The sequence below is a fragment of the Sus scrofa genome, chromosome 13, assembly GCF_054392235.1.
Source record: "Sus scrofa isolate SSC_HxYL_T2T_F1_AM1 chromosome 13, Sscrofa_HxYL_maternal_Yorkshire_Landrace_v2.0, whole genome shotgun sequence".
NCBI classification, from domain to species: domain Eukaryota; kingdom Metazoa; phylum Chordata; class Mammalia; order Artiodactyla; family Suidae; genus Sus; species Sus scrofa.
This window is the reverse complement of record NC_139395.1, coordinates 81,166,207-81,189,168: the sequence shown is the minus strand read 5'-3', so window position 1 is coordinate 81,189,168 and position 22,962 is coordinate 81,166,207. Positions and strand designations below refer to the sequence as shown.

Below are 22,962 nucleotides of genomic sequence, written 5' to 3'. Positions count from 1 at the left end.
GGGGTGATTTAAATCACTTGTGTAGGGGCAGACTTTCTGGGTCTTTGGCCAATTATCTTGTTTTATTTCCCACACCTGATGAACCCACGCCCCTCCCCAATGTACATGTGCTTCTTTTAGCCAAGATGGATTCCAGCGTGGGGGTTCAATGGACTACTGACACCTCCTATTACAGGGTGGAGCCGCTCCTTTTTGACCCTGAGGAGTCTTTCTGTGAATGTGTAGTCAAGATCTTAGCCCCCAACTTCGTCCCTCTGCCCCTGCCACTATGTTATTTAAAAGTGTCCACAGGAGTTCCTGCTGTGGTGTGTGAGGTTAAGAATCCAACTGCAGTGGCTCAGGTCTCTGCAGAGGTGAGGGTTGAATTCCCAGCCCAGCACAGTGGGTTAAAGGATCGGTGTTGCTGCGGCTGTAGCATAGTTTGCAGATATGGCCTGGATTCAAGCCCTGGCCTGGGAACTTCCATATGCTGTGTGTGCAGCCATTAAAAAAAGAAGTGTCCACAGGAGACAAAGTCCAGTTACTTACTTTTTTCCTGTTGTTATTTCTATCTCGAAGTATAAACAGAAGGCTGGTTGTAAATGTCTGGCCCGGAGCCCACCTATCTTCTGCTTCATATTGACTAACGAAGTTGAGCAAAAAAGGCTTTCTGAAAAATGTCTTTGTCATCTCTGGAAGAATACCCCAAACTAGTAACAGTGGTTGCCTCTGGGGAGAAGAAATGATGGGCTATGATCCCAGTGGGGAATCCCCCATGTAATCTTTTGTGCCCTTTGGGTTTTTTGTCACGTGCATCTATTAATATTTTTAAAGTCAGGCCTTCCCTCTGGGGATTCATGGAAAGACATCATGGCGTTCATATGTAGAACCGTTTGTAGGGTTTTTTTTTTTTTTGTCTTTTGTCTTTATAGGGCCACACCCACAGCATATGGAGGTTCCCAGGCTAGGCTAGGGGTCTAATCGGAGCTATTGCTGCCGGCCTACACCAGAGCCACAGCAACACCAGATCCAAGCCAAGTCTGCAACCTACACCACAGCTCACCACAATGCCAGATCCTTAACCCACTGAGTGAGGCCAGGGATCAAACTCGCAACCTCATGGTTCCTAGTTGGATTTGTTTCCGCTGCACCACGACGAGAATTCCTGTGGAATTGTTTAAGTGTGAATTTTCAGCTTGCTGAGGGAAGAAGGTTGGAAGCTTTCAGATTCTGAGTGGTTCACTGACTTCTTCAGAAACATATGAAGCCCTGGTCTGCAAACCTGCTAATGCAAATATGTCTGAGTAACATTACCCTTTTGGCATCAGCCTTCTGTTGCTCAAAATGCCCCAGAAACATACTGATCATAATTTTAAGGTGCTTACCACACACCAGGTCCTGTTTGGGGCATGTAATGCAGACTCTAGTTGAATCCTCATGACCATCACAGCTTAAGAAAGGAGTGTCAGTACAGATCACTGTTAACCAGGGCTGGAGCCTACCTGGCTTTATTGCACACTGATACAAACCTGACTTTGCTGGGGGGCTACTGAATACTTTCACCAGGCAGAATCTACCCCTTGCCCTGACAACAAACCTACAAAACAGGTACTTTTTATTCTCCCCATTATATGGATGAAGAAACAGAGGCTCAAAGTAACTCCCTAACTTTGCCATGACCACGCAACTATTAACAGCCAATATTTCGCAGTCAGCACCCAATCTCTAGCCACCCCACAATATACCCCTCATGGATGCAGAGCGCCTTCTCCAAACAAATTCATTTGGTTACAGGATATCTATTGACTTTACCAATGTATTTTTATTTTATTTAAAAAGGGAGGAATCACTATATTAGGTTTATTTAAAATAGGACACAATGAATTTAAAATAGCATTTCACAAAAAGCTTTGCAACATGACTTTTTAGAAATATATCCACTGCATAAATGTTATGGCGCAAATAAATGTTCAATGTCTTTTTTTTTTTTTTTTTTGTAGAACAGGACAAGTGCATGTTCAAAATGCTTCTGTAGCCATGTCTCACCCATCCCTCTGCAACAGCCCAGGGAAGGAGAATGAGTGCATGATACTTACAAGGAAACAGAGGTTCTGGAAAGTAAATGATTGGCTTAGTTAGCAGCAGAATCAAACATGAAACTAGGTCTCCTGGTTCTTCATCCAGCCATAAATAATACATATTCTCTAAAAGCTTTATTAAAAATATTAGCATTAGTGGGATGGGAGGACAAAGGTGCAGAGTGCATTAAATAAATATCTGTGGGTTGCAAGATTTCCAAAAGAGAAAGCAGAAAACTTCTAGAACCCTCTGCCAGGTGTCTGGCATTTGTAAAATTTAAGACCCTGAGGAGGGAGTGAAGAATTGCACTGGGATGTGAGTTGAAAGTCTTCTGGGTCATGGAAGTTTGCAGGCCATTGGCGGCAAGTATTACCCAGAGATCTTAACTTTGGAAAGTGCCCGTGGTGCTCAGAATGCTGTGTCAGCAGTCAAGGGTAATGGCATCTCCTGGGTGGTTATTGTCACACACTCCCTAGAACCCCAAAATTGCCCATATCCTGAGCCCATGTACCACGGTTTCCCCTTTAGTCTCCTGATAACTCTGAGCTCTGACTGACAAATCTCAGAAAGGAAGAGGACTTGGATTTTTGTGTCCCTGAAAGCAGAGGTCTTGTCTCCCCCCAACCCACTCTGTCAAAATAGAAGTGTCTCTCCCCTCCAGGGAAGCTGATGGTTGGTGTTTCCTGGGAGATCTTGATTCTGCCTCAGATCTTTTTCTTGATTAGACATGCATCTTTCCAATGGAAGAACATGGTTCTCAGCTGTGTTCAAATCATCAGGGGCCAAAGAGCTCAATGCTATCCAGTTTCTCCTCTTTGTAAAGTAGAATATTCTCCATCAGTTTCCTTTTGGCCTCATTGATCTCAATTTTCCACGAAGTCTCTGTAGCTGATGTTCAATGAAAAGTTTTTAAAAAAAGGAGAGCAATTTAAACAAAAGATATTTGGAAACAGTTACCATTATCACTATAATTCTTAGAAAGTCAGACTTGGTCGGAATTTCTCACTTAAATCAGGCTTTGGAATCAGGCCCAGAGCTGAATGAGAACTGTCGCAACTTTTGTTTTCACAGGGAAGCCCTGCCCCCTGCCCCCACCTCTCAGAAAGGGGAGGCTTCCATGCTTCTCCCCTGGGGAGGGGCAGTTGGAATGAAGCTTACACCCTCTCTCTTCATCCTCTCACCTCCATGTGGGAGGAGGAACAATAGGAGAGGTCAGAGCCTGAGACAATCATAAAGCCACGTTTACTAGAGATGAGAGTGCTGAATTGTAAAGGCCTTCCAAATTTTTATTTCAGAAGGAAATCTGGTGTATTTGGACCCCAGAGGGATAAATAGAAGGCATTTTTGGAAGCAGCTGGCAAGGTGTAAAATGAGGATGGAGAGGCCGGTGACGACCGACCACAGGGGCCCTTGCTGGTCCCAAGGGAGAGTTCTGACTTGGTCCTTAAGTGCCATGGGGAGGAAGGTCTTTTAAAAGTTCTTTTAAAAGCCACTCTGTCTGGCCCCTGGAGAAGGAACTGGTGAGGGGCCAGGGTGGATCAGAAAGGACACAGGAAGGCTATGTGGCCATCCAGCAAGAGGAAAGTAGCTTAGAGGAGGCGAGGGTGGGGGTAGTGGTAGTGGTACAGGGACAGGCAATGCAGGGAAGCCAAGAGGGCTGAGGTGTGTTTAGGTCAATGGATCTGAGTGAGGGACCAGACATTGGGGGTCAGAAGAGAGGGGCGATGGTTCCCCAGGTTTCTCTTTGTGCAGCCAGCGGGTAGGTGAATGGCTGAATAACCAAATGAACGCATGAATGAGGGAGAGAAGGAATAAATGATGGGCTGAGTTACAGACATAAATGAGCATGTACAACACTCAGACCCCATGCTTACCATCCTGGGGAGGCTCTGGACAGGCGCAAGCTTCAGAGAAGGAGTCAGCTTCCACTTCCCCGCTGGCTGGCAGCCTGCCTTCTCCATCCACTGTGGGGGGAGGCAAGGCGGCAGCCCCAGCCCAGGGGGCCTCCCTCATGGAGCTGGAGGATTCCAAGCTGGAATTGTCCACATCATCCGTTTCTTCTGGGGTGTTGGAGGAAAAACCTGTGCCCTCAGAAAGCCCACTCCAAGAGACCGACATGTCCTGAATCCTCAGCAGCTCTTCTACAGCCGCCACAGAGCCACACACCTTGGGGAGGAGACAAAGGCACTCACTGAGAGCTCTTCCTGAAATTAAAAATCTAGCAGGTCTCCCAGGTCTCAGGAGAGAGAGAGAGACACTGAAGAATTAAATGCTCATTGCGTTGCCTGGAAGAACGTCATCCTTCCTTTGAAAAGAGCCAGTCTTGCCTCCATCCACCATCCATTCCAGCATGTGACCCAGATGGACCAATGACAAAATCCCATAACACTGATCTTAATGATTGATCCAGGTGTGAGCACATGACCCAAGCAGGCCAATCAGAAGCCTTCTGTGGGCTTCTTCCACCTAAAGCTTATTGATGAAAAAGTCCCCTTTCTTTTCTAGTGGCAGGGCCAGATTTCCCACCATACATGGAAAACTCACAGTAGGAGAAAATGGAGCCCCCACATAGAGTGAAACAGAGGATAGAGATGGAAAGAGAGACAAAGCCTCAGAGATACAGATAGCTGCACTTTTGCTGGTTGAGACCCTGGGTCTAGCTGCCCCACAATGCCTGTCCTGCCTACAGTTTGTTTAAATGAGACAATAAATCATTCCCTCATTCACATTCTCCCTGCTTCCTTCTTTTTGTGTACATGTGTGTCTGTATCTAAGAATTTGAGTTGAATTTCTATCACTTTTTTTTTTCCTTTCTTTTTGTTTTTTCTAGGGCCACACCTGCAGCATATGGAGGTTCCCAGGGTAGGGGTCCACTAGGAGCTACAGCTGCTGGCCTACGCCACAGCCACGGCAACTGGGGATCCGAGCCTCGTCTGCAACCTATACCACAGCTCATGGCAATGCCAGATCCTTAGCCCACTGAGTGAGCCCAGGGATTGAACCGGCAACCTCATGGTTCCTAGTCGGATTCGTTAACCACTGCGCCACGACGGGAACTCCGGAAGTTTTGGAAGATTAAAGGCAGATGGGGAAGAAGCATTGTTTTCTTTACACACACACACACACACACACACACACACGGCACATAAACAATCCCTGAGTAATAATAGCAAATCTCATTTGCTCAGTGCCTTGCTATGTCCAAAGCACATTTGATACATGATGTACAATGAGTTTTTATAAATAAAAGAAAATTAAAAGATGAGAGAGGTTAAGTTCCCTGCCTAAGGTCACCCAGTAAGCAAGTGGCAGAACCAAGCATGAAACCCAGGTTGGCTTGTCTTCAAGTCCAAGACCCTGTTGATCTCTCACTTCCTATCTTGGTTCTGAAACATTGGGGGCAAGGACCATTTCTCATTCTTCTTTGGACACCTCAAGTGCCCTATCTCCTTTATTCTACACAGCAAATGCTTCCTCATCCTTCAAGGCCCAGTTCAAATGTCACCTCTTGAAAAAAATCTTCACAGTATATCCCCAATAAATATTTGCCAAGGAGTTCCTGCTGTTGCACAGTGAGTTGAGGATCCAGCATTGTCTCTGTGGCAGCACAGGTATGACCCCTGGCCTGACACAGGGCATTAAGAATCTGGTGCTGCCACAGCTGCGATGTAGGTGGCAGCTGCAGTTGGGATTTGATCCCTGGCCCAGGAACTTCCATATGCCACAGGTGTGGCCCTAAAAAAAAAACCTGCCAAGCTGAAAAAAAACAAATTCACTTGGGAGTTCCCTTTGTGGCTCAGCAATAACAAACCTGACTAGTATCCATGAGAATGTGGGTTCAATCCCTGACCTCACTCAGTGGGTTAAAGATCTGGTGTTGGCATGAGCCGTGGTATAGGTTGCAGACGTGGCTTGGATCCCAAATTGCTGTGGCTGTGGTGTAGGCCGGCAGCTATAGCTCTGATTTGACCTCTAGCCTGGGAACTTACATGTGCTGCAGATTTGGCCCTAAAAAAAAAAACTTCACTAGGAACTAGGTGTTGCCATATAACTAAGTTCTGGCCTACAGGGTGTGGGAAAAAAGTAACGTGTGCATTTCCAGGTCACACCCTTAAAAGGCAGAGGGTATGTTCTCCTCTTCTTTTTAACCTTCTTTTGGTGGCTGGAGTGCAGGTGTGATAGCCTGAGCCAGAGCAGCCACTGCTACTTCTGAAATGGAAGCCACAGGGTAAAGATAGCAGAGCAACAATACAGGAGCCTGAATCCCCAATACTGTGGCACTGCCACATCAGCTCTGGACTGTCTACATTAAAACCGTTAAGCTAAAGAGAATAAACTTCTATGTCATTTTTCTTGGAGTCTCCTCATTATAGCAGCTTCTTTGAATGTGCTCTAACTGAACAAAAGAATGAAATGAATGAAGGCATGAGTCTGAATGAAAGAATAAGGCGGTTGATGGAGAGAGTTCTTTTTAAAACATAAGTCTGATTATGTCCTGCCCCTGCTTAATACCCTCAGTGACTTCCTCAAAATTCTGACTGTGCCTGCAAAGCCCTCTATTGTCAGGTCCCTTCTCTGTAGCAGCCTCATCACAAGCCACTTTGCCCCATGTGCTCTGTGTTCTAGCCACTGTGACCTCTTCCAGGCCCTTGACCTTGCCAGGCTCTCTCTCAACTCAGGCTATTTGCATGAATTGTTCCTTCTGCCTGAATTGCTCATCTGCTTACACATCACTTCCTTGGGAAAGTCCCAGGTGGGGCCCCCTACACTACTCCAGTGCTCACCAGACTATGACTGCACAGTGTCTGAACTCCAGGAGAGTGGAACTGGGCCTGCCTTGTTCCCCGACATAACCCTGGGGGCTAGCACACAACTGCTGAATGAGTGACTGAATGCTGTGGCACTCAGGCAGCTGGAGCACAGCCCAGGCTGACAGCAGTGTCTTGGTCTCTAGCTCATGCCACGTACTGATGCCAGAAGGCACTGACAGAAACTCCCTCTGGACTTATCTTCTCCTCTCTTGGCCTCGACATCCCCATCCATAAAATGGGAGGCTTGGGCTAAGGCAGTGGTATTTGAAGATTATTTTTCAGCTAGCAAAACTTTTCCCCAAATAAAATACTGAGAACCCAGTACATTATGAGAATCGACTGTGGATGTCGGGCTAGAGTCTTGGGTGGGTCCTGCAGCCCCCACAGCAGTCTTCCTGCCAAGAGGTATTCTCAAGGAGTCCCTCTCTGCCAGACACCACTTGAAAAGCACTCAGTGGGGTGATCTCTGAGAGCCCTTTCAGGCAGTTATTTTGTCCTTGAAAAGTCCTAGCAAATTTGGTCCCTAAATTGACACCTGTTACCATGGAAACCGCCTCCACATAAATATTCTATCTGCTGTGGTGGTTGATTTCTGGGGTATTTGCTAAAGAATGAGCCCTTTCTCTGGGACCTGGCCTTCCTACCTTCCGGGCTTGCCCCCTGGCCACCAGGTTTATATAACTGAGCCCACCTCCCACCACCTTATCTAATTGGCCAAAGGCGGGGACACCTTATCCTAGCTAGATCAAACAAGCTCAGTCACTGAGAAGCTGGAATTGCACCTGGAGATTCGGTCTCTCAGTGAAGACAGAACCATGACAGTTAAGTGAATGTGGTTTATCCCCTGACCTAAAGGATGGCTGGAAGGAGAAGGGCCTAGAGAGAAGGGAGAATAAAGCACTTACAGAGAAAGCAAATGGACTTTGGAAGGTGATGGGCCAGGGGGCCAGAAACTGAACCTGCACCACAGCAATGACTGGAACCACAACAGGGACCATGCAGGATCCTAACCACTAGGCCACTAGGGAATGCTGAGGGTGTGGTCCTGAGGGCGAGTAGGACCACACCTCCAGTCTGGCTGCCCTGAGCAACCAAATATTGCAAATATTGCTATTTGCAACCAAATATGGCCCCAGTGTATGAAATCACTTCTCCATAAAGGGACTGTGACCAAGTCCCTGGTAAAGCAGGCCCATTGGGCCCACAAGGTGAGGCCCATCTGACCCAGGATGGGCCTCTCTGGGGGAAAAGCTGAGCATCAGGCTCACCTCGGCCAGGCTGGCGTTGCGCCTCCGCAGGCAGACGCAGGCGGCAGTGGCCAAGGCCTCAGCGCAGGCCTCGGGCAGCCTCCCTACTCTCTTCTCCAGGTATCTCTGGCAGATCTCCTTGGCCATCACCTTCTCCACGTCCGTCCTCCTGGAGCAGAGCGACACGGTGCTGCTGGGAATTTCATTGAGGAGTAAATCCTTCTGTGGGGAGAAGAGGGGAAACACCCGAGTGTGAGCAGCAGGGGTGTGGGGTCCAACCACACGCACCTCGCCCACCTCCAGGACTGCCCCAGAGCTCCAAACACACAGAAAACCAATGGGATTAAAAAAATAATTGCCAGGGTCCCAGAGACAAGTAAGACAGCCAAGAACTGGAGAACTGCTAAATTCCCCACATGTACAGAGCCCTCCATAGCACACATACCACCGGGCAGGCCTAACCTTTCTAGGCCGCGGTTGCTTCGCCAGGAAAATGGGGAGAATAGAACTAATACAAAGATTAAATGACCCTGTGCATCGAAAGCATGAAGTGTGATACTTTTTTTTTTCTGCTTTTTAGGGCCGCAACATACGTATGTTTCCAGGCTAGGGGTTGAATCAGCTACAGTTGCTGGCCTACACCACAGCCACAGCTGCATCTGTGACCTACACCACAGCTCACGGCAACGCCAGATCCTTAACCCACTGAGAGAGGCCAGGGATCAAACCCACAACCTCATGATTCCTAGTCGGATTCGTTTCCTCCTCACCACAACGGGAACTCTGAAGTGCAATACTTGACAGAGAATTAACATCAATAGTCTATTAGTAATAATAATTTATCTTACTAACATTTACAGGAACAATTTATCTTTTTTTTCTTTGTCTTCTGTCTTTTTAGGGCCACACCTGCGGCATGTAAAGGTTTCCAGGCTAGGGGTCTAATCGGAGCTACAGCTGCCGGCCTACACCAGAGCCATAGCAATGCAGGAACCAAGCCATGTCTGCAACCTACACCACAGCTCAGGGCAACACTGGATCCTTAACCCACCGAGCAAGGCCAGGGATCGAACCCTTGTCCTCATGGATACTGGTCAGGTTCGTTACCTCTGAGTCACAACGGGAACTCCCAACAGAAAAATTTCTTTTTTTTTTTTTTTTTTGTCTTTTTGTCTCTTTAGGGCTGTACCCATAGTATATGGAGGTTCCCAAGCTAGGGGTCTAATTAGAGCTGTAGCCACCAGCCTACGCCACAGCCACAGCAATACACTCTCTGAGCCTCGCCTGCAACCTACTTCACAGCTCAAGGCAACGCCAGATCCTTAACCCACTGAGCGAGGCCAGGGATCGAACCTGTGTCCTCATGAAGGCTAGTCAGGTTCATTAACCTCTGAGCCATGAAGGGAACTCCAGGAACAATTTTTTTTTTAAAGGAACAATTTCTTATGATATAAATTAAACATTTTAGGATGTGGGATTCTGGCCCATGTATATTTACTAGGATATTGTATATCCTATTATATAATAATATATAATCATGTATATTTAATTATTCATGATTACACATGATTATATATACATGTTACATAGTAATACATATTATATATAATCATGCATAATCGTAAATTTTTACATGTTTTTATATTTTATACATTTTGTATTAACATGCTATAACATCTTATTCCACTTAGAAAGCAGAAATCTAAACCATGCATAAAACAAGGGAGTTCCCATTGTGGCGCAGAGGAAACAAATCCGACTAGGAACCATGAGGTTGCGGATTCAATCCCCAGCCTCGCTCAGTGGGTCGAGGATCCAGCGTTGCCATAAGCTGTGGTGTAGGTCTCAGATGCAGCTTAGGTCTGGTGTTGCCGTAGCTCTGGTGTAAGCTGACAGCACAGCTCCGATTACATCCCTAGCCTGGGAACCTCCATATGCCATGGGTGTGGCCCTAAAAAGACAAAAAAAATAAAGAATAAACTATGCATAAAACGAGATATGCTATATAAATAATAATAAATATATTTCTATATATTTGTATAATACAAGTTACATGTCACATAGTGTATTTCATATGTATGTATTCACTTATTTGCAGCTTATATATAAACCAACTTACATAAATGGGTTACAAATATATTACTTATATTAATTAAATATATTAAATATAGGAAATTAATATGTAATATAATTATAATAGTGACTGATATAATATATAGCGCATTCATCTATAATATATTACATTGACATAGGAAACATTTATATTTGTTTTTAGGGAGTTCCCATTGTAGTGCAGTGGAAACAATTCTGGCTAGGAACCTTGAGGCTTTGGGTTCGATCCCTGGCCCCGTTCAGTGGGTTAAGGATCTGGCATTGCTGTGAACTGTGGTGCAGTTCGCAGATGTGGCTCAGATCCACGTTGTTGTGGCTGCGGCACAGGCCAGCAGCTGTAACCCTAGCCTGGGAACCCCATATGCCACGGGTACAGCCCTAAAAAGCAAAAACTAAATAAATATATATATAAATATATATATATATTTGTTTTTATATTTGTCATATATTTGTATAAATAATGCATTTATATATAAATTTTCTGGAGTTCCTTTCATGGCACAGCAGAAACGAATCTGACTAGGAACCGTGAGGTTTCGTGTTCAATCCCTGGCCTTGCTCAGTGGGTTAAGGATCTGCTGTTGCTGTGAGCTCTGGTGTAGGATGCAGCTAGGATCTGGCGTTGCTGTGGTTGTAGCAGCAACAGCTCCGATTAGACCTCTAGCCTGGGAACCTCCATACGCCGTGGGTGCAGCCCTAAAAGGACAAAAGACAATAAATAAATAAATAAATTTTCCATGTATATTCTACATATATGCATATTATACATAATGTTCTACATATAAATGTTATACATATGTTATACATTCTACATATAATATTATGTACATATATAACATTCTCTACTTTAAAAATATTATATATGTACATATTTGTATACTTCATAGATATGGAGTATTTTATATAAACATATTAACTATATAAAATCTTTTATATAACTACAAAATATATAATGTATATTTTAAATGATATAAAGTATATAGAAATATTTCAATATACTTTGTTATATGCTATATGCATTATATGTAAATATTGCACAATATTTCATACTACATAAGTTGATGTTCATACATGCAAAAGTTGATGAAAATCCATTGCAATAAATATCAGATATAAATAAATATTTAAATATGAATATGTAAATAATGTAAATTGTGTGTATGTATACATACATAAAATAATAGCAAAGGACAGGGTATCAAATATTAATAGCGGTCATCTCCAAGAATTATTTCTATTTTATTTTTTATACTTTCATATACTTACCAAATATTTTACAAGTCTGCTTTACATTTATATTTGGAAAAATTACAGGGGTTTTGTGTATTTGTTTTAACATCAAGCATTCCTGATGTTAACTATGGCCTTCAGAAACCCCTGACTCGGTGACAGTCTGGCCCCTGCCAACCTACCCATCTCTGCTCCTTCTCTCCCTCTAGCTCACTGTACTCAGCCACTCTGTCTCTTCCTTCCATCTTGGAAGCCTCTGTGCTGCCTCAGGGCCTTTGCACTTACTGTTCTCTCGGTCTAGTCTGCACCTCCCTTGAGTTCTACCATGTCCTGGTCCCTCACTTCATTTGGGTCTCTGCTCTGATGTCACCTCACCAAGAAGTCTTTCCTGACCTAAAATAGCCCTCCCCCGGCCCCTTCACTCTCTCCTCTAACATTACTTCACATTTCTTCATAGCACTTACTGCTGGCCTGGAATTACACATATTTTCATTTACTTAAATAGCATCTGTTTTCTCCCACTAAAATGAAAGCCCCATGAGGGTAGGAAATTTACCTTGCTTCACCTTTGTTTCCCCAGCACCAAGAACAGAACCTGGCATAGAGTAGGTGCCTCATAAATGTCTCCACAAGTTGTACACACTTATTTTTCAGTTAAGTATCATCTTTTCCTTTTTGGGTAATTTTCTTATTTTTTAATAGAAGTGATTTGTTAAATATAAAACTAAATTTTTATTGCTTCATATAGCTTTTTATATAAATACAGTCATAATTCAAAATAAAAGATTACCAGAGATTATCATCAGACATAGTTGTAATATTAGCTTCAAAAACAAAATAAGGGAGTTTCCCTTGTGGCTCAGCAGTTAATGAACCCAACTAGCATCCATGAGGATGCGGGTTTGATCCCTGGCCTCACTCAGTGGGTCAAGGGTCTGGCGTTGCTGTGAGCTGTGGTGAAGGTCGCAGACGCGGCTCAGGTCTGGCATTGCTGTGGCTGTGGCGTAGGCTGGCAGCTACAGCTCCACCTGGATCTCTAGCCTGGGAACCTCCATATGCCAGGGGTATGGCCCTAAAAAGACAAAAAAAAAAAAAAAAGTTCCCACTCTGCTTCAGTTTCCCCATTGAGAAAAATGGGTTGTCTAAGGATCCAAAAATACTTACACACTTAACACTATTAGTAATTCAATACATGGAGATTAAAACCCTCAAGGTGGCAAGGAGTTCATTTTTTTTCCTTTTTTTTTTTTTTGGAGGAGGGGAGGTCACCCTGAAGCATAAGGAGTTCCCAACTCAGAAATCAGATCTAAGCCACAGTTGCAACCTACACTGCAGCAGCAACACTAGATTGTTTAACCCACTGTGCCCTGCTGGGGATCAAAGCTATGTCCTGGCACTGCAGAGACATTGCTAATCCTGTTGCACCACAGTGGGAACTTCAAGGTTTTTGTTTTGTTTTTTTGTGGGGTTTTTTTTGTTTGCTTGTTTGTTTTTTGTCTTTTTAAGGCCACACCCATGGTGTATGGAAGGTCCTAGGGTAGGAGTCTAATCGGAGCTACAGCTGCCAGTCTATGCCACAGCCACAGCCTACACCATAGCTGACATCAACACTGGATCCTTAACCCACTGAGCAAGGCCAGGGAGTGAACCCACATCCTCATGGATACTAGTCAGGTTCATTACCGATGAGCCACAATGGGAACTCCAAGGCGTTCTTTTTTTTTTTTCCTTTTTTTCTTTTTACTGCTGCACCTTGGCACATGGAAGTTCCCAGGCTAGGGGTTAAATTGAAGCTGCAGCTGCCAGCCTATGCCACAGCCACAGAAAAGCTGGATCTGAGCCACATCTGTGACCTACTCTGCTGCCTTTGGCAAGACCAGATCCTTAACCCATTGAATGAGGCCAGGGATTGAACCCGCATTCTCATGGACACTATGTCAGGTCTGCTGAGCCACAAAAGCTGGATCTGAGCCACATCTGTGACCTACTCTGCTGCCTTTGGCAAGACCAGATCCTTAACCCATTGAATGAGGCCAGGGATTGAACCCGCATTCTCATGGACACTATGTCAGGTCTGCTGAGCTCACAGCAACACCAGATCCTTAACACACTGAGCGAGGCCAGGGATTTGAACCCGAGTCCTCATGGGCACTAGTCGGAGATCTGCCACCATGGGATATCTCAGCCCAGGGGTTCATTTATAAATGCCCTCTGCACAACTTTCTTATGTGAACTCTGCCTTTTTAGATGTTTATCTTTTTAAAAAGCGTATTGGTGTTTAAAGTTGGCAAATCAGTAAATAACAAGAGAAGTGTATTATTTATGGATATGGAGGTTACCACCATCTGCAAACGGAATCAGAAACTGTTCAGTGGCTGCCCTGAAAGAAGGCTGTAAGGAAACACTCCCCACTTGACCACCGCCAATGAAATCATGGCTCTCACCCAGCAACATTGGTCAGAAGATGCTGTCCTTCATCAAGAATACAGGGTGGCAGGCAGAGTGACAGGGAACTGAGTAAGGGAGGGACTCAGCAAATCCACCTCAACCCAGAGGACTCTCAGCACTGAAAGGAGGAAGATCTGCCACATGCCTCGTGCTGTGACCCAACGGGAGGTACACAGGACCATCTAGAAGCAACACTGACCATGATTCTAATCAAATCTCAAGAGTGGATAATCAGGGTACAGGAAACAGGAGGAACAGAGAAACAATGCAAGGGCACCACAAGACGCAGTCAGAAGATGCGGTCCGTGAACCCGCCATACAAGTGACCTACTTAATGCAAAAATGCAATGCCAGGCAGAAAGAAAAGGGGGGGGTACGGGTGCAGTGAGACAACTCGTCTTCAGAAACATGTGGACCTTGCTTGAATTCCATTTCAAATGAACCAACCTTAAAAAGCAATTTTTGAGACAATTTGGGAACTCTAAAGATGAAATGGGTATTCAATGATAATAAGAAATTAAGAAAACTAAGTTCTGAAGGAAAAATAACAATATCTGGGGTTCATTTGAAAATACACAGACAAGGATTTCCTGCTGCTCAGCAGTGTTGTCACTGCAGCAGTTCAGGTCACTGCTGTTGATCCCTGGCCTGGGAACTTCCACAAGCCACAGGCACAGTAGGAAAAAAAGAAAATACACAAAAAAGGTTTCAGAGGTGCAAAAGAAATAAAAGCACTATGTGGAAAACTGATGAAATGGATAAATGGAGATTCTTTATATTATTCTCCTGACTTTCCTGTATGTTTGAAACTCTCCATAATAAAAAGGGCTTTTTAAGCAAGTGATCCTCCCTGAGGGCAGGCCAGGGAAAGAGATATGGAGTAGATGACCGGAAGGTTACGTTTTCTAAGCCAAGTATGCAGATTACTTGAATTTTTTTAAAAATGTGGGGGCTGTTCCCACTGTGGCACAGTGGTTAAGAATCCAACTGCAGCAGGTTGCAGACCTGACTAGTATCCATGAGAATGCAGGTTTGATCCTTGGCCTCAATCAGTGGGTCAAGGATCCAGTGTTGACATGAGCTGTGGTGTAGGCTGGTAGCTACAGTTTCGATTCAGCCCCTAGCCTGGGAACTTCATATGCCGCAGGTGTGGCCCTAAAAAGAAAAAAAAAAAAAATGAATCTAACTACAGCGGCTTGGGACTCTGTGAGGCATGGGTTTGATCATCAGCCCACTGCAGTGAAAATGATCCATTGACACAACTGCAGCTGGGATTTAATCCCTGGCCTGAGAACTTCTATAGTTCATGGGTGTGACCATAAAATTTAAAAATAACAAATAAATAAATAAATAATTTAAATATATAAATTAATTTTAAAATTTTTTGGTCACACCTGTGGCACGTTGAACTTTCAAGGCCAGGGATCAAACCTGTTCCACAGCAGTGACAACCCCAGATCCTTAACCCACTAGGCCACCAGGGAACTCCCTAAAATTTTTATTTTTATTTATTTTTGTCTTTTTAGGGCTGCACCCGCAGCATATGAATGTTCCCAGGCTAGGGGTCTAATCAGAGCTGTAGCTACTGGCCTACACCACAGCCACAGCAACGCATGATCCGAGCCGCATCTGCAACCTATACCACAGCTCATGGCAACGCTTGATCCTCAACCCACTGAGCGAGGCCAGGGATCGAACCTGCAACCTTGTGGTTCCTAGTCGGATTTGTTTCCGCTGAGCCACAACAGGAACTCCTAAAATTTTTAAATTAAACAGAAATTATTATAAAATCAATAATGTTATTAAAAACATTTTTTGTTAAAAACTAAAATAGAAGCAAGTTGACGTTTTAGGGCAAAAGTTAACCTTTTCCTTCATTTCAACTCTCCAAAGGTAATCCCTGCTGATAGTTTGGGTTACATTCTTTTAGACTTTGTGCTAAAAAAAATCCACAGTTGTAATTACTTTAGTTATATACAATAATGGCAAGCAATCCCCAAGAGCTATTAAAATAAGAGCAATAATAATAATAATAGCTATGGGGAATTTCCATGTGGCACAGCAGAAATGAATCTGACTAGGAACCACAAGGTTGTGGGTTCGATCCCTGGCCTCACTCAGTGGCTTAAGGATCTGGAGTTGCCTTGAACTGTGGTGTGGGTCGCAGACGCAGATCAGATCCCACGTTGCTGTGGCTGTAGCGTAGGTTGGCAGCTGTAGCTCCAACTGGATCCCTAGCCTGGGAACCTCCATATGCCATGGGTGCAGCCCTAAAAAAAAGCAAAAAATAAATAATAAAAGCTACCACACAGAGTGCTAACCATGTTCTAGTGACTGTTTTGGCACTTCTCATATTTTTAATCTTCACTGAACCCTATGAGGTTAATCCGGTTATTAGCCCCAAATATATAAGAAAACATGCAATTTTTAAAATTCATTCATCTATTTATTACCAAAGATGGGATCACACTATACACTGTTCTTTTTTTCTTTTTCAGCAGCATATGGAAGTTCCCAGGCCAGGGGTCAAATCCAAGCCACATCTGCAACCTACACCACAGCTGTGGCAACACTGGATCCTTAACCCACCGTGCCAAGCTGGGGATCAAACCAGCAAGGCTACAAAGACAAGTCGGATCATTAACCCACTGTGCCACAGAGGGAACTCCCTGTTTTGTTTTGTTTTGTTTTGTTTTTTAAAAATAAGAATGTTTAAGTCAGCTTTATTTAGAATTGCCAGGACATGGAAGCAAGCCACTTATCTGGCAAGTGGTGAAGAGATAAACAAATGGTCAGACATCCATACAATGGAACACTCGCCAGCAGTAAAAGGAAGGGCCACTGATACACACAACATGGATGAACATCAAAGGCATCATGCCTTCAAGTGGAAGGAGCCCGAAAGCAACAGGCATGGGCTCTGTGATTCCACTTACACAACCCTCCAGAAGGGACAGAACTACACGGACAGAAACTAGATCAGGAGCTGCCAGGGGCTGGATGTGGGGAGAGAGCACTGAGTATAGAGGGGTATGAGGGAATTTTCTAGAATGACAGAAATATTCCATATCTTGACTCTGGTGATGGTTATGCCACTGTCTAGATTTGTCAAAACCATACCATCGTGTACATCTCGAAAGTGTGACTTACACCGTGACAGAAATGGACACGGGTCCACGCTGAGGCCTCCACACAAAGGTCGCAGCATTATTTGTAATGGTCAAACACCCCAAATGTCACCCACAGGTGAATGGACAAATTGGGGTATATCCATGAACCAGAACATCACTCAGGGCCCTGAGAAATGAACTCCTGACACACAGAGAGCACGGGTGCACCTCGAAAATGGCAACTTCTGTCCAGCTGTACAGTGATAGAAAGCAGACAGATGGCTACAGGGGACAGCTGGGGTGGGGAGGGCTGTGAGGGGAGGTGACAAAGGAAAAGAGGTAACTTCTTGGGTAGTAGTCATGGCCATTATCTTGTTGGGGTTCTGGGGGATTTTTTTGTTATTTCTTTCTGGCTGCAGTGCCATGGCTTGATGTGGGAGCTCAGTTCCCAGACCAGGGATTGAACCAGGGCTGCAGTGGTGAAAGCACCAAATTCTAATCCCTAGACCACCAGGGAGCTCCCATCACCATCTTGTTTTGGTGATGACATCACAAATATACATGTATGTCAAAATTTATCATATTATATACTTTATCCTCATTGTAAGTATTTACAAACATATTTATAAAGGTTTTTAAATTTTTTTATTTGTTTATTTATTTATTGTCTTTTTAGGGCAGCACCCATGGCACATGGAGTTTCCCAGGCTAGGGGTGGAATTAGAGCTGCAGCGGCTGGCCTACACCACAGCCACAGCCATGCCAGATCTGAGCCATATCTGTGACCTACACCATAACTCACGGCAGTGCTGGATCCTTAACCCACTGAGGAAAGCCAGGGATCAAACCTGGATCCCCATGGACATCAGTAGGGTTCACTACTGCTGAGCGATGACAGGAACTCCCATAAAGGTTTTTTTTTTATAAATAACTTCATGGTATTCCATGGTCTATATGATTATATAGTCTTTTTGGGGGTGGGGGGGACCCACTGCACATGGAAGTTCCCCGGCCAAGGACTATTACTACCTGCACCACAGCTGCAGCAACACCTTAACCTGCTGTGCCACATGGGAACTTCCAGAAGTTATTGTTTTTATTAAAGGGCTGAAATTAACTTTTACCAGTGTAAAGACAAACCCTATTTGATTGCCTGACATATAGAGAGAAAAAACAGATTTTCCCCAAACATTCTAAACTCCATTATCAAGAAAAAGTATTTACTGGTTGGCTCGCAAAGTGGGGAGGTTATCGCGACTTTGCACAGGGGCAAATCAAACCCTGGACCAAGGCCTCATTGGCATCTGTAAAATGGGTACAGTAGAGGTCCCTGCCTGCCCACCCCTCCACCCCTCACAGCTTCGAACCACAAGCACTGGGTTGTCTTACCAAGTAAACCGGGCTTCGGGCGGTATCCACAGCAGGGATGCCAGTGAGCACCTCAGCTAACACCTGCAGAGAACACAGAGTCAGCATGGGGCAGACACCCATGCACAAGTTTAGATAGGAGATTCTGGCCCAGAGAGAGGCTTCCTCTTGGGAACAAAGCCTGAGCTCTAGGCCTGGCTCTCCCATTTGCCAGCATAGACATTTACCCAAAATCTGGAACATGGGAACATCACTAAATCCCTCTTCCAACTAAACATGCCACTCAGCTGACAGGAGAAGGTTTGAATTAATTGATAGCAAGGCACGGAGGATGAAAACCAAATGTGTGTGTATCAGATAGACAGATAAATACATCTCTCTCTCTCTCTTTATACACACACACACACACACACACACACACACACATACACTATACATCTATCTATCTATCTAACTATATATACATACACCCACACTATAAAGATTTCATTTATTTATTTATTTATTTATTTATTGTCTTTTTGCCTTTTCTAGGGCTGCTTCCTGTGGCATATGGAGGTTCCCAGGCTGGGGGTCCAGTCGGAGCTGTAGCCATCAGCCTACACCAGAGCAACGCGGGATCCGAGCCGCATCTGCGACCTACACCACAGCTCATGGCAATGCCAGATCCTTAACCCACTGAGCGAGGCCAGGGATCGAACCCGCAACCTCATGGTTCCTAGTCAGATTCATTAACCGCTGCGCCACGACGGGAACCCCAAAGATGATTTCATTTAATACCCATCAGAAATGGTAGGCAGGCACTGCTATGTCAATCTCAGGAAAAGGAGGAACCACATGCAGATAAGCATTCTAGACAGAAAGTCTCAGCAACATCCACAGCATGTTTCACCCACAGGCTTTTGCTAACATCCTCCACTCGTTAATTCATCTGTTCCCAAAAAAAGCACAGCCCTGAGCCAGTGTGAGCCACCACAAAATCGACCAACTGTGATTTGTGTCTTAAACGGGAAACCTGCTTTGAACAGGAATTCTCAGCAGAGGTAACAGCATGCTGGCTAAGGAGTCTATAGTCAGGCCTGGGTTCAAATTCTCTGGGTCTTACATGCTTAGGTGATCTCTGGGCAACTAAAATCTGAGCCTGTAACCTTCTCTGGTAAATGGTGACCTAGCAGTTGTAAGTATGAGGGAGTGAGTACCCCATCTGTGGTGTCAAATCTCCCTCCCACAACTTCTCTCAAAGTCAGAAAATAGGTCACAGTACTGCTGAGAAATCCTCTGCCCTCAAAGGAAGGGCCTGCAGGGTAACTAACAGGCGGCAGTGGCCAGGAAAGGGCAGCAGAGGGCACCCTTGCAGTGGGCAGACGGGCCCTTGAAAAGGGACTCCTGACCAGCTCCTGCAAGGGAGGGGGAGCTAAGGGGAAAGAAACAAACATTTCCTCTGCCCCTTCCACATGGTAGGCCTTTGACAGACGTCATTTAGTGCTCATCAAAAAACCACAGAGAAGCACAGCGCTCTCCACAGAGGAACCAAAGTTCAAAATCACACCATCCATCAGTGGCAGAGCTGAGAAAAAGACTGAAGGGAGCCAGGAGGCACTCACTGAGTGAGTGAAAGAAGGAAAGAAGGAAGGAAGGAGGAACTCAAATGAGCTGATTTAAAAGGTCAAGATTGGGGAGTTCCCGTTGTAGCACAGTGGAAAAGAATCCAACTAGTATCCATGAGGATGAGGGTTCAATCCATGGCCTTGCTCAGTAGGTCAGGGATCCAGGCTGCTGTGAGCTGTGGTGTAGGTCGCAAACATGGCTCGGATCCTGCGTTGCTATGGCTGTGTGCAGGCCAGTAGCTATAGCTCCGATTTGACCCCTATCCTGGGAACTTCCATATGCCACGGCCCTAAAAAAATGCAAAAAATAAAATAAATAAAAAATAAAAAGTCAAGAGTGAACAAAAATAAGGAGTGAGGGCATGAAGGTAGGAATAATTGCAATAACCACAATAATCATCATCTTGATCTATGCAAGGTACTCTGCTAACCAGTTTATATACATTACCTCCATATGTATCATTACCCCCATTTTACAGAGGATAAAACTGAGGCCCAGAATTATAGGTGATACCCTAGGTCACATAGCTGAAAGCAATTGCAACCCCGTGCACCTAAGTTCTTCTACACTATAGTGCCTGCATCCTTAGGGTCCAGTTCCCCTACTTCTCAAAGGAGCAGGAGCCTGGGCTGGCCTTACTGAACTCACCAAGCCCCTGGCAGTGGGGCTGGGGGAGGGTGGGGGCATTAGAGGGCAAGGAAATCAGAAGGCCCAATGGGCTAAAAGGCAGAGGGAAGCAGAATCTGGCATTTGTTGGGCTGAGGGCAGAAGTGGCTCAGAGGAAGGGCATTAGTGGGAGAAGCAGAGGACAGGAGACCGTGGTCACAGAAAGGAAGTGGAGAGTTTGAGGCTGGAGAAGAGAAAAGGCAAAAGGTCCAAGACGCAGCTAGTGGCTCTTGGCAGAGGTCACTTTTCTCAGCCAGCATTTCCCAGGCTGGGATCTATGGGTCTCCGATGTTTAGAGATACGAAGAAAACAAGGTTCCATAGTCAAATGAATTTGGGAAACGCTACATATGTTTGCTGGGCTATGGTAAATTCAGTTACCAGGTTGAAGGCTCATTACCACATTAAAGGCTCTGATTTTGTGGTCACTTTCTTTTCTTCTGCTTAGCTTTGTTCAACCCAGCATTTCTCAAACCTATTTAAACATGTCAAAACCTCTTTTTTTTTTTTTTTTGGCTGTATGTGCAGCATGTGCAAGTTCCCACGTTAGGGATTGAACTCACGCCAGGGCAGCAACCCAAGCCACTGCAGTGACAATCCGGATCCTCAACCTGCTGTGCCACAAGGGAACTCCCATTAAAATCTTTTAAACACATGTAACCTATCGAGTTCTCAGGGAACTTGTGTGCTATAGAAATTACTTTGGAGGTCTACACTCAGGCCATGAACTCGAGGGGGAGGGATTGTGTTTTAGTTACATTTACTTTCCAAGGGCGTGGCACACAGTAATGATGGATGGGGGTGGTGACAGGATGGAAGGGTGGATGGGTAGACAGACACCGAATGGATGGGTGGCTGCTGTGTGGCTGAACAGACAATTGGAGAGACAATTAGACGGCTCGATGGATGTGAACCAGGGAAGTCAGGAGATACCTGTAGCCTACCGGTATCTGGACATGTGTGAGTAGCTTTATGTCAGGGCTGGCAAACTTTTTCTCTAACAGGCTAGATAGTAATATTTTTGGTTTTGCGAGCCACAAGCAGTCTTTGTCACATATTCTTTTACTATTATTGCTATTATTAAATATGATTAAATCTTTTATAAGCATAAAAACTTTTTTTTAATGGCCACACCCATGGCATATGGAAGTTTCTGGGTCAGGGATTGAATCTGAGCCGTACCTGTGGCAACAGTGGACCCCTTAACCCATGCACCAGGCCAGGGACTGAACTAACGCCTCCCCAGCAACTGTAGCCACTACAGTTGGATCCTTATCCCACTGTACCACAGAAGGAACCCAAAAAAATTCTTAATTATAGGCCATACAAAATAAACCATGGAGGAAAAAAAAAAATAGACCAACAGGAGTTTCCTGGTGGCTCAGCAGGTTAAGAATTAGGCCTTGTCATTGCTGTGACTCAGGTCGTTGCTATGGCACAGGTTCAATTCCTTTGTATGCACAGGAGCAGCCCATCCTCGCCCCAAACAAACAAACAAAAAATAGGCCCTGGAGTTCCCATGATGGCGCAGTAGAAACGAATCCAACTAGGAACCATGAGGTTGCGAGTTCGATCCCCAGCCTCGCTCAGTGGGTTGAGGATCCAGTGTTGCCATGAGCTGTGGTATAGGTTGCAGATGTAGCTTGGATCCTGAGTTGCTATGGCTATGGCTGTGGCTGGCAGCTGTAGCTCTGATTTAACTCCCCAGCCTGGGAACCTCCAGATGCTGTGGGTGAGGCCCTCAAAAGCCAAAAGCTGGGGGGAAAAAAAAGGCCCTGGGCCAGTTCTAACCTGTGGCCATAGTTTGCCAACCTCCTCTGTACTTGATGAAACATTTCTAAGACCCTCTGTTATGTGCTTCCAAAGCAGCCAGGGAAAGGACAAATGTGTGCAGGCCCAAATTTAAGCTGAGAGGGAAGCCCTTACTACGCCACAGCTGAAGATATCCACTCGCTTTGTCAGCTGCCCCACTCTGATGAAATCCTCTGGAAGATATGCAGCTGAGGCCTGGAAAAGGTGAGTCTTCATCATGGTATATTTTGACCTTTTGTTGACAGGACACAGGTGAGCCATCGGATGAGCCAGCTTGGGAGTGAAGTTTTGGTCCAGCAAAACGTTGGAGCTGTGGGAAAGGAAGCAGAGAACCTTCTCATTTTCAGGTGGACAAGAAGAGGCTGTCATGGAAACCCTTTAGGAAAAACACTTAGTGAGCAGTGCCAACAAGTCAGAGTCACTGAGGACCCTCAACAAGTTCATGAGCCAGTCTTTATAAGGGGAGGGGGGAATTGGAAGCCCATCCCCGCCA

At 45.1% G+C, this 22,962-nt stretch overlaps 1 protein-coding gene across 3 annotated transcripts in view; it reads right to left on the bottom strand.

Annotated features, from left to right (window-relative positions):
- Positions 1-1,781: 1,781 nt before the first annotated feature.
- Positions 1,782-22,962, bottom strand: part of IRAK2 (interleukin 1 receptor associated kinase 2) — an 82,320-nt gene continuing 61,139 nt past the window's right edge. For all 3 annotated transcript variants that reach the window (XM_084989433.1, XM_021069319.2, XM_084989432.1), the window contains 5 exons: positions 22,584-22,779; positions 18,406-18,468; positions 8,138-8,338; positions 3,933-4,224; positions 1,782-2,946 (listed from right to left, as the gene is read on the bottom strand). In XM_084989433.1, the coding sequence (XP_084845559.1) occupies positions 2,834-2,946; positions 3,933-4,224; positions 8,138-8,338; positions 18,406-18,468; positions 22,584-22,779 (865 nt within the window). In that variant the 3' untranslated portion in view covers positions 1,782-2,833. The remainder of the gene's footprint in view (positions 2,947-3,932; positions 4,225-8,137; positions 8,339-18,405; positions 18,469-22,583; positions 22,780-22,962) is intronic.